Source organism: Olea europaea, chromosome 10, assembly GCF_002742605.1.
Source record: "Olea europaea var. sylvestris chromosome 10, O_europaea_v1, whole genome shotgun sequence".
Lineage (NCBI taxonomy): Eukaryota > Viridiplantae > Streptophyta > Magnoliopsida > Lamiales > Oleaceae > Olea > Olea europaea.
The window spans coordinates 21,223,091-21,234,892 of record NC_036246.1 but is presented as its reverse complement, the minus strand read 5'-3'; the positions used below and the strand labels follow the sequence as shown (position 1 = coordinate 21,234,892).

The window sequence follows — 11,802 nt, the reverse complement described above, 5'->3', positions numbered from 1 at the left end:
TGCAAGATTTATTAAAACTTTTTTAATTTGGTAAAAATATCCATCAAATTTAGTATATTTATTTAATTCTTTATAATTTATAATCATTCTAACTTTTTCTCTAACATATTTAGAATGTTTTATAACTATAAAGGCTGGACTATTATGAGCTCCATTGCTAGGTCTAATAAGTTTTTGTTCTAACAATTCTTTTATCGGATTTTTGAATTCTCCTGTATCTTCTGTAGTATACATCATTGGTCTGACTCTTATTATAACATTTTCTGTCAATTCTATTTTGGTTTTAGGGTGATGTGGTTTCCAAAATAACAATGGATTTTCTCCATAAATTTTTTTTAATTGTTCGATAATTTTTTTATACTTATTTCTATTCCCGTTTTCAAAACTTTTTTATACAATATTCTTTTATTTTTTATTTCATTAAATATTATTGTTTTTTCACATTTATCATCACGCTAGGCTGGCTGAACTCTATAATGTCTAAATTCTTTTGAAATTTTTAATAAGGAGATGTTTGAGTCACATTATTCCAAAAAAATGCATTCTTAAACAGTGATTTGACATCATTTCAACCACACATTCTTCAATAAAATAATATTACATGCAAATCAAAAACTTTTCCTTATTTTTAACCACACATTTCTCATCAATATACTATTTAAGAATGCATTATTACCAAAATAATGTGGCTCAAATACCCCCTAAATCTCCGCAAGGTGTTTGTAGCATTATCATATAATTATTTTGCTTATAATATTGAAATTGTTGTATAAAGTCATTTCCTAATAATATATCACACTCTAATTTATCATATTTATAAATTTTATTTATTGTAACTTGTTTACTTTCAAGAATTACACTAACTTTATCAACACTATTTAATATCTGGGTACTTTCTCTTGTGAATTCAGTTATTTTTATGTTACTATTATCATTCTATGATTTTATCAAAAAACTTTTAAATATTGTTATATCACTTCTTGTATCTATTAAAGCACAAGTTGTTATATTTGTTTCTATAATAGTAATTTGTATATATACAGTCAATGAAAAATTTATCTAATTATTCATTTAGCTCTTTTTACATAATATAGTTTGCTCATTATGGACTATATATAATCCTTCCCTTTTTATACTATAATCTTCTAATCCATTTAAAAAACTCATTCCTAAAAGTATATGAGATTTATATCCATACTTTTATCTATATAAAACAGTTCTAAAAGATCTATTCCTCTTCTTTTTATTGGTATCTTAACTTCCAAATCTGTAATATGTACCTATCCATCAAAATTTACATATCTATATGGATCAATTTTATGAGTTATTAATTCTTTATTTCTGATTGAAGCTATATGATATTCATTAGCTCTTATATCTATTAATATATTTGGTCCACTCATATTTTCTCTCCCATTATAATATTCTCCTTCTATTTTTAAATTTCCAACATTCCCATATAGTTTTATTTCTTTTATATTATTAAATTCTTCTAACTGGTTTTTATTAGATATTCTAAGACTTTTTGATCTTTTGATTAGTTTTTCATCCTTAAATGTTATATTATTAGAATATTTTCCTTCATTTAATTCTGTTATTTCAAGTTTATTTCTTGTTATACTAAATTCACATTCTTTTAGAATTAAACTTATTTTTTTATTTGGTTCTATTATTTTATTAATATCTTTACATTCTTTATGTATTTCAATATAAGGTTTATTGGAATAAATGTTTCCATAATTAGAATTGGTAAATGTATATAAAACTCTTTACTTTATAGTCATAATTTGATCACCTGATTGTATGATATCATCTCTATGCAATTTAAAATGCAATTCCAAAACTTCATTAAAGTTTCTATCTTTAAATGATACACAATATTTTGGGTAACATGTAAACATTATTTTTTGATATGTCGGATTTCTTTTTATTATTCCTAAATGACTATCTTTTAAATTTATTATTCTTCCATCATGCAAGGTTATAGTTAAGGGTGAGTTTATCCCTTCTCTAAATAATGATTTAAACATTATTTGTATTCCTACTAAATAAACATATTGAATTTTTTCACTTTGTTTTTTACTAACCTTTGTTAATAGTTCTTCAACCATATTTTTTGTTAAAAGATTTAATTTATGTTGTTCATATGTTGTTATTATATCTATAATTTTTTCTATTTTGTGATAATCATATAATGCTATCATTTCTTTTTTTCAAATTCTATCTAAAACTTCCCATTTCCCTATTTTTAAATCTAAATATAATTTTTGTAATTTTCTAAATTTATTATTATCAAATTTAAATTTTAATCTATATCCTTCTATTACTTCATATTCTTGTATATTTATATTATTACTTTCTATTTTCTCTATTTCCTTATTCAGATTCTGATTCATCATCTTCTGTTTCACTTATATAAACTTCTTGTTTATAATATTCTTCAATGTCTAGTATTTTACTTAATTCATCTTTTATTTCCAAATATTTTTTTTGTAATATTTTAACTTTCTTTTTATCACAATCAGGGTTTATGTGACCTATTTTTCCACAATTCCAACATTTACATTGACTTTTATTTTTCTGTTGACCATATGAGATATTTTTTTTTTATAATATCTTCTTTTAGGTTTTATATTTTTTTTATTAAAATTTCAAAATTCTTAAAATTATTTATTTTTAAATTTTCTTTTATTAACCATTCTTTCAGGATTACATTCTCACTATATAGGATTTTCCATATCTTCACAACATATTCTAACTAGTTTTCTTGATTTTTTCATTAATTGTCTTTGTTGACATATATATCCAAGTCTTTCAAATAAAATTTTTATTCTTAAACCTAAAGTTCTAGGTATTCTAACTTTATCTCTAGCATATTTTTCAAATTCTATTTTAAAATATATTCCCCATGAACCTGGTAATTTATTATAATACATATCTTGGTGTACTTCTTGGTTCTTATTACTATAAAATTGAACATAATAATAATTTCTAAATTCACAAGTATATTCTTTGATTTTATACATATCACATATTGTTAAATTTATTAGTTTAATTCTATCATTGTCTTTTTATCTTATTTCTTCTCTTTCAGCATTTCTTATCCAATTTTCTCCTAAAAATTCATCTGACTATATTCTACTAATTTTTTTATACCTTGTCTAGATGATTTTATTATTTCTGTTTGTAGATTTTTTTATTAATATTTTTGTATCATTACTTATTTTTTTCCACAAATTTCCAACATCTCATTCAAATGATGCTATTAAGAAATCTATTTTTCTTTCAATATTTTCTCATGTGTCATCTTTATTATATAAAAAGAATAATATCGTTGAATCTGCCCAAGTTAATAAGGCTTTTTTAGTATCTACTTTGCAATTTAAATATAATTTTGTTCCTCCATGATTTATAAGTTTATCATAATTATCATTTAATTCAAACATGTCTCTATATTTATTTCTTTTAGGTGGTTGTCTATCTCTTACTTTATCATAAAACTATCTATATGGTTTATTATATATATGTGCATAACTTTCATCTAAATCTTGTAATTCTTGTTAGAAGTTCCTATTATTCCCTGGCCTGTTGGGGCACATCCCGCGATTTACCTCCCTCACAAAGCTTTAAGGGCGGGGCGATGAGGGCCCTCAATATTGAGATTCAACTTTTTCTTTTTCTTTTTTTTTAAAACTTAGTATTCACTTATATCACTTAAACTTAATTGATCAAAATTTTCTAATTCCTTATTCATCTTTATCTTCTTTTTCTTCTACTTTTAATTTTCCTAATATTTTTTCTTTAGATTCTTTTTCTAATATTTTTGGTAATATATTTTTTCTAAATACATCATCCATACTTCATGTTTCTATTATTACACTCTCTTTTTCAATATATTTATCTCCTATTCGAGTAATTTCTTTTTCTATTAATTTTTTTAAATCTATTTTCTTTTCTTTATTTTTATTATTTTCTTTTAATTCTCTAATTTCAATTTTTAATATATTTATATCGTTTCTTATTTCTCTTACTTCATTTCTTAAATCTTGTATATCATTTATTAACATTTTTATTAACGACTTTAATTCTTCCATATATTCACTTATTGACATTAAAATCATCTTTCTAACATATAACTTAATTTACATATTTTATCTTCTTTTTTATCTATTATTTTTTCAAATCTTCTGTTGGCTATATCTGGATCTATTAATTATTCTTTTACTATACTGAAATATTTACTCTCAAGTCTTAATTTTTCACATTTTAATTTTGTTAATTGTCTATTATTTGATACTCTTATTTCTTCTGGTATTAACATTATATTTCGTATATCTTATATTTTTTTTCCATTTTTATAAGTAATTTGTTTAATTTTAAATTTGTATTATCACTTACACTTATACTTCTTTTTGTAATATAAATTAATTTCTTCATCTTTATATATTTTAATAATTTTTTCATATGTATATATATCCTTTATTGTTTCTATTATTAAGTTTTCTAATATTTGTTCTTTTATTTCTCTAGGTAATTCTTTAATTATTGTTAGTGTCATTATTTTTAATTTATTATGAATATGTTTTAAAAATATATAACTTCCTCTTTCTTCTTCTAAATGCCAATAATTATCTATTTTCCTTACTTTAATTTCCATGATCTCTATGTTTTTATCGAGATGTAAATATTTGTATATTATAATTAATTATTATTTTAAAAATGTATAACCTAAATATTCCTTTAACTTTATAATAACTAATCTATTATTTATATAAAATCTAAGTGTTAAACTAGATCTAATTTTTTTTATTTCTTTAGGTAATCTATTTTTTATATGTTTCCTCATGATCTCTATGACTCTGATACCAATTGGGGGGCTTCTTAGAGTGAACAAAAATCATATAAATCAAAAAATCAAAAAAATCAAAATAAACTATCAAAATCCAAGTAATATTTAATTTTAAGGACAAAATTAGAAAAAATTCTATATTATAGTGACTTGTTATGTAATATCTAAATGAAGGGTATTTTAGGTACGTGAATTGATCAAAAGTCATTTTGGAAAAAATGGCCCTTTTCTATATGCTATTTTCATGTATTTCCCCTATTTAGCCCAAGTCAAACTATTTGATGTCCTATTGGAGTGAGACATAAAACTGGTAAGTTGGAGAACGTAACTGAAAAATTAGCTCACTTGAGTTTATGTAATTCTAGAGTTCAGATTCACACAATGAATCCCTGATTCGTTTAACTAAATAGTTAATTAAATTAAAATCGAAGTCAAAATCAACAATTCATTTTAACTATATATTAAATGGGACCACAATTTTTCAACCACACATTCCATTGACTTTAAACAAGATCTTCTAAAAATCTTAGTTTTATTTATACCAAACAGGGCCTTAATATAATGAGCGAAGATATATAATTGGACCATGTAGTCTAGGTTTGGTCAGACAGTGCCTAATTATGTAGAGCTTGATATATATAGATTTAATTGAGTCCTTTGGTAGCTTCACGAAAAGATATGAAATATTTATTTATTTTTTATATGATAAACGATACTTTTGCATGTCAAGGTACAGTGCCCCATCATATGCACAAGCAAGAAACGTCTGGGCTTTCCATCCATATTATAGATGAATGAAAAGATATGTACTTACTACAATTTAATTAAAATTCAGGTTTTAAATAGACAAAATTGGCCTAATGTTAAACTAGGGTTTAATTGGTCAAACAGTTCAGGTTTAACATAGTCAAAATTGGTCTAATACAATTGGTCTAATACAAAACTAGAGGGAAAGATTTCCCATTGGTGCCAAAATATAACGGGCCTTTGCCTATCGTGAAGCAGATCGAAAAAGTTACATATAGAGTATAAATCCCTTCATGGTGCACTTAAGCATATTTTATAGACAAGAATAACACTTCCAGAAATAAGTTGATGCGACCTAAATTTGAATTGGAGAAAAAGTTGCTCAAGCTATTCTTGTACACAAAGTTACGAGGGCTTCCAAGAAGGACCGCGAGACTTGGAGAAATGGAGTAGATGGAGAAGCGATGAGAATACTTGAGAAAGAGTAAAGATCTCGGAGCCTTCAAATCACTAATCGAAATATGTCATACAATGAGGCACAAAGGAATTGCCAAAATAAATGAAGGAGAATGTTTGATCGACTCACAACCATAGTGTGCCCAACTCTAGCCCCACTTTCTAAACATTTGTTTAAGTTTTCATTTTCATTAAGTTGTAATAGTTTATTTTAGTTATAAAATAATCCTACTATTTGTAAACGTTTAGTATATTTTTTCGTCTTTTAAATGTCTACTCTTATTACTTAGATTTTTCGTACTTGAGCTATTATAGGGAGTATAAGGTACTCGAAAGTTTTGTCAAATTCATTGGTGTTCGCTCCTTGTAATAATAATTGTAAAGTTTCTTAGTTTAATCTGTCAAATTATTTTTAATACTGTCAAATTCTTTATTGCAAAGTTTCTTTAAATTATACTCAAATTTTCTTTCGTCATGAAACAATCATAAAAAAAATGAAAGGTGTCTAGCGAAGCGGACTACTGTCACATGGTACCTCCTTTTGTGTTATAAAGAAAAGTGTCCATGAAACGTGTTAGATGACACCAAGATACAAGATTCGAGCGTCAGTTTGTCAACACAATGATGATGATGGAGATAGATAATATTATAAATTTGCATTGTTTATAATATTTATTTATATCTTTTATTATTTGCTTTTTAGGTATCTTTTATTATTATTTAGTAGTGGAAGGACTAGACTGCAATTTCAATTCCTATTAGCAATTATGTATTGCTCCGCGGTATTCAACCATTCGGTTACCAATACTGTTTCTGGGCTTCTGTTGAATAAAAGATTAATATATTGACGGATTCGTTCTTCAATTTTCATGTATTATTCTTGCTATAGTAGTTTTGTAACTAAAGTTCGAAATTTCATTCCAATTTGGCCATTCTCGCGATTCGATAAATTAGTGATCAGTTCATAGTTTTATTTCGTCTAACAAATATTTCCGCCACATAAATACCTCCAAAATCCAAGTTATCTGAATAACTGATAGAAAGTTACACTCTCCAGAGTTTTCATTTAGTAATATAGAAACAGCAAAACTGATGAACCTAACCACACGTTGAAACTCGCTATATTTATACTTAGCTTGCAATAGATACACAAGATGGCACGGATTTGTGAAGATTCTAAATGGATGGGAATGGCATTCAAAATCCACAAAAGGTTTTAATTGCATTTTCCATCGTAGGTCCCCCTTCTTTGCAGTACTCAAGAAATGCCGGATGACTAAATGGCTTAAATTTCAATGGATTTTCATCATCAACTAGCTCTTCTGGTACTTGCAACATCCCATTGATGAAGGAAAAATTTCCAATAGAATATTTCTCTTCTTCTCCTCTTATGACAACCCTATGTAGCGCAGCATGAATTCGTCCATTGCTCCATGCCTTGCAAAGCAACACATTTATGTTTAAAATGTTAGTACAGTACTTATTATAAATGAATATTTGTGTCTGTATGTTTATATATACCGAGAGAGAGGGAGAAAGAAAGAGAGCTCTCACCACCATCGGCTCGCCTGCCATGACTAGGTAAGTGGAAGGCGATGGCTGATAATCAATCCACTCACCATCTCTTGTTTCTATCTCCAAACCTCTTACATGATTTGTATCAATTATGGTCAAAAAATTCTTGTCAGTATGAGGTATAAGTCCAATATTAATCTCATTTTCCTCGGGGACTCGATATTTCATGAATCTTGTCAAGTAAAATGACGATTGAATTAAGGGGTTGTAATATTTCTGCACTCCATAACTGTTAACCACCATTTGCATCACTGCTTGATCCAATTCCAATAGCAGCTTGCGGTATGAATGTGCTGTACCACTAAATAAAAAGAACAAAATTATAATAAAAGGCTTAAAGAATATTAATGGACACCGTAATAAGATCAAATAGGACATAAAACACTGAGGAAAAGGTAAGATTCATATTTTTGTTTCTCTAATGAAATAGTCATACCAATATTAAGCTTAACAAGTTATGGGGTATTAATTGAATATAAGAATAACATAAAATTATCAGGTCTTCATCTATTTCAACGTTACCAGAAACAATCATTTCCATCAGGCCACATGATGCTCGTGAAGTTCTTAGTAGCTTCAAGATTTGCTCCATTTTCAATTCCCATGTATTCAAAGAGTGGCATGATAGGGTAGTTCCCACCATATCCGGAGCCAGCAAAATTTGAAATATTTTTCACTTTTGTTTCCACTGGAAGATCAAACAATTCCTTTGCAGATTTGAACACTTCATTACGCTGTTCCAAAGTGATTTTCTCGTAAACTGCTATAAAACAGCCGTATGATTCAAGTGCACATCGGACCAAATTGGATGTTGATACCCATGAATTTGTGCCTGGAATCAAATTTTCCTCTCTGAAGTCAACTATAGGAAGCTTAGATTGTGCATCAGAACCCATAATGTTTAATTCGTGGCGTTCGTTATTCCTTTCTATACACATAAATTTATATCGGTTTAGATGGTGACTGTAAAGTTGAAGATTAATGGTAAATTTATGATATTATAGTTCTAAACTGGAAAGCATATAATTCTAAAAAATAATCTTTTAACCCAAGACCTGTACAAACATAGTTTCCTTCAAACAAATTTGCCCTCTCACCGTGCGTGATTAAGTTTTAATCCAAGCATCTATTTTCTAGGATACAACGGTAAAACATGTAGAATTTGAGCACCACAGAAACTTCTCCGGCAAACTAATTTAACATCTGAACAATATCATCACCAAGGCGATGATGAAAATGCTACAGACTATGCATTGTATATTTTCGTTTGTATGCAGATAGTGGAATGTATATTTTCATGTGTATACAAACTGTTTCGGGTGTGTATTTCGTGGTTGGAATTGCCGAAAAAATGAGACTTAATATAAGTTAAATCCGGCCATTAACTCCAGGCAATAAAATTGGAGTCACTTCAGTTTCTATTGGATTTTCATCAGTTTCCAAAAACTCAAAAGTCGGTGAAAAAAGCAAGAAAAAAATTGTAAAACATGGGCTCTCTAAAGGGGCCAATTTTTCTTTTGTTCGGTCCGACATTCGTGTATGCAGGTCGCGTCCGTACACAAGTTTAAGGTTCGAAGGTAATTTCGATGCGTGATTTGTACCCCCTGCGCGCACACGTTGAGAGAGCCTCTATGCTACACATGATTACACATCTCCAATGTGTAGCCATATTTAAAGTGGTTTTTGCTTTCATATTTTTCCTATGTGGAATTAATGCAATTGTTCCACTTAAACCATCTTTCAATGGTCATCTTTGAGCTCCAATTTCTCATTCACACAAGTTTCATTTTTTGCAGGAAAAATATATGATTTTCATGTTCTCACGAAGGAGAACACGGATCAAATTTGATCTTCCAAATTGGACCAACGGGTCCCACCAAAAATATTGTCAAAAGTATGCCATTTACTTTTTTTTTTCCAACAATTCCCCGCATGAATGAAAATTAGGAGAGACACGAGACTGTGTGACACAAGACGTGATGATAAAGTTTAACGGTTGAGCCTGCATAGGATAGGTAGGTATTACCCTTTGAATCTTCCCTTGTGAAAGCATATTTACTTTACTAGCTGACTAGTAGACGTGTTGTCCTCGAACTGTTCTGCCATTTATGTAAACAATGACATACTCCATACATGATTCTTCTTAATACAATTCAGTTCTTATTATTATGTTCGTTTTGGCCATGAACATATGCCTGGTTTTGTGAGAGTTCTTAAGAATTGAACCCCACACAATTCTCTTAGAAGCGGTTCCACTTCTCTTTGACATATGTGATTTCTTATTATAAGTAACCTGCATTACTTGGCTCGAATTGCGACGCATAAGAATCATTAAAAGCCTATTGCTTTTCCTTCATCCTTACGCGTATCACTAATGATTAAAGATCTAAATATTTGATGATGAGAAGCCACGTGGCTTGACTCCTGGACTTCGAGAATTTATGGAAAATTCGATTGTTGTTGAGAACTTGGCTTGTTCGGCACTCGGAGTTCGAGGTTCAAATTTGGACTTGAATTTGATTTGATTTGAAGAAGACTTTGATATTCTTAGACTCGAATTGGACTTGCTTGATATGAAGAAGATTTTGATCTTCTTGGTGATTGCTGGACTTAGGTTTGAGAGAATTTCTTCTCTTTTTCCAACTATGGAATTTCTTCAGCACATAGTGATTTTTCCTCTGCATTTTTCCTTGTGAAATTTTATGGACTATCGGTCCTATTTATAGGGGAAATTCATGACCAATTTGATAGCCATTCAATTAACTTTAATTAAAAAGAATAATTGAATAATTGTAAATTTTGAAAGAGTAGGACGGGCCTACTCTTGGTTTAAATTGTTAGTTTCTCATTAATCTGAGCAGTAATAATGAGAGAAATCAGAGGAGTTTCGGTGGGAGAAGATGGCAGAATTCGAGGTGGAGTTTGTACTATTGGGAGGGTATTTCTGGAGAAGGGATCGGTGTTTCATGAGAACTTGGCTCCAACACCATCACCAGATTGTAAGATTGACAGTATTTTCACATCACTCCAATTCAATAAGATTTTCCACACTTGATACATATCATTGTATTGAATATAATATATATACACTTGTACAGTCTACTTTGAGTAACTAGGCTACGTCCGTGGCTACAGTTTTCTATCTATTACATCTAGGAGCAGCCTCGATTTTAGCCTAAGAGTCAGCCTTGGTATCTTGAGCTTGATTTTAGGAATCATCCTTTATAGGTATAGGTATAAAGAGGTTTGATATCATCAATTTGAAGGTAAGTAAAGTTCATACTTTGAGATTAACATCAAGTTTTAGAAGTTGAAAAGAGTGATCTGATTTTTTTTCTAGGAGTTGCCTGGCGCTTTCCTTGTTCATCTGATCGACTTTGACTAGTCACATAGTTACGAACCCAAACAAACAAGGAAAGTGAAGTGGAAAAAAGAGAGAGTTAAGTTCTAAATTCCTTGTGATTTTTTGGAAGATAGAGATAAATAAGTTTGATAAAATGAGGGACTTGGGGATCAATATTGTCATTAGTCAAATGAATGAAAAGCTGAATTAATCTCCCAAGTATTACTCAACTAATTCAAAAGAGTTTTATGCAATATACTGTGGTTTAGATCACTTAACTTATACTTCCGATTCCATTAGTTTTGCACTATTATTGTGAAGCTTCGTACTGAAGAAACAGTGAGCTGAAAGTCTACGACATGCTTCTTGGTTTAAATTTCTTGTATTCTACAATTTTTACTATCACTAAATGTTGTAGTTTACGGCTTTGATAGCAAAATCTTCAATTTTTCAGTAAATTTTGTATTTTATTATACAACTAAAATTTACATAATTCTCTGTACATTCTCAATTGAAATATTAATATGGTGGTCGAAAGCTTTAAGCAACAAGAAGAATATATTGATTGAATTTGGATAGATAGAGAAAAGTTCCAATTCAACTTGATTAAACTTATAATATACATACTTGACTCATACACACATACAGAACATCCACATATAACAGAAAATAAAATCACACTTTAGATGTCTGCATAAATCATCTTTTATATATATCTTACACAAAGGAGAAAATATTAAACTCCACAATAATCCTTGATGGGACATTTTGATCTCTTTCCCTCCTCAGTATAGTAGAAATGAATATATTTATAGTGATCAAATGGTTTAAA

General features: G+C 28.7%; 1 protein-coding gene across 1 annotated transcript; it reads right to left on the bottom strand.

The window, feature by feature from the left end:
* Window positions 1-7,056: 7,056 nt before the first annotated feature.
* Window positions 7,057-8,598, bottom strand: LOC111401474 (probable 2-oxoglutarate-dependent dioxygenase AOP1). The gene is made up of 3 exons (XM_023029213.1): window positions 8,150-8,598; window positions 7,607-7,928; window positions 7,057-7,489 (listed from the first exon to the last, which is right to left on the bottom strand). Exons 1-3 carry the CDS (start codon window positions 8,563-8,565, stop codon window positions 7,250-7,252), a joined length of 978 nt encoding a protein of 325 aa, XP_022884981.1. The 5' UTR covers window positions 8,566-8,598; the 3' UTR covers window positions 7,057-7,249.
* Between the last annotated feature and the right edge of the window lie 3,204 nt (window positions 8,599-11,802).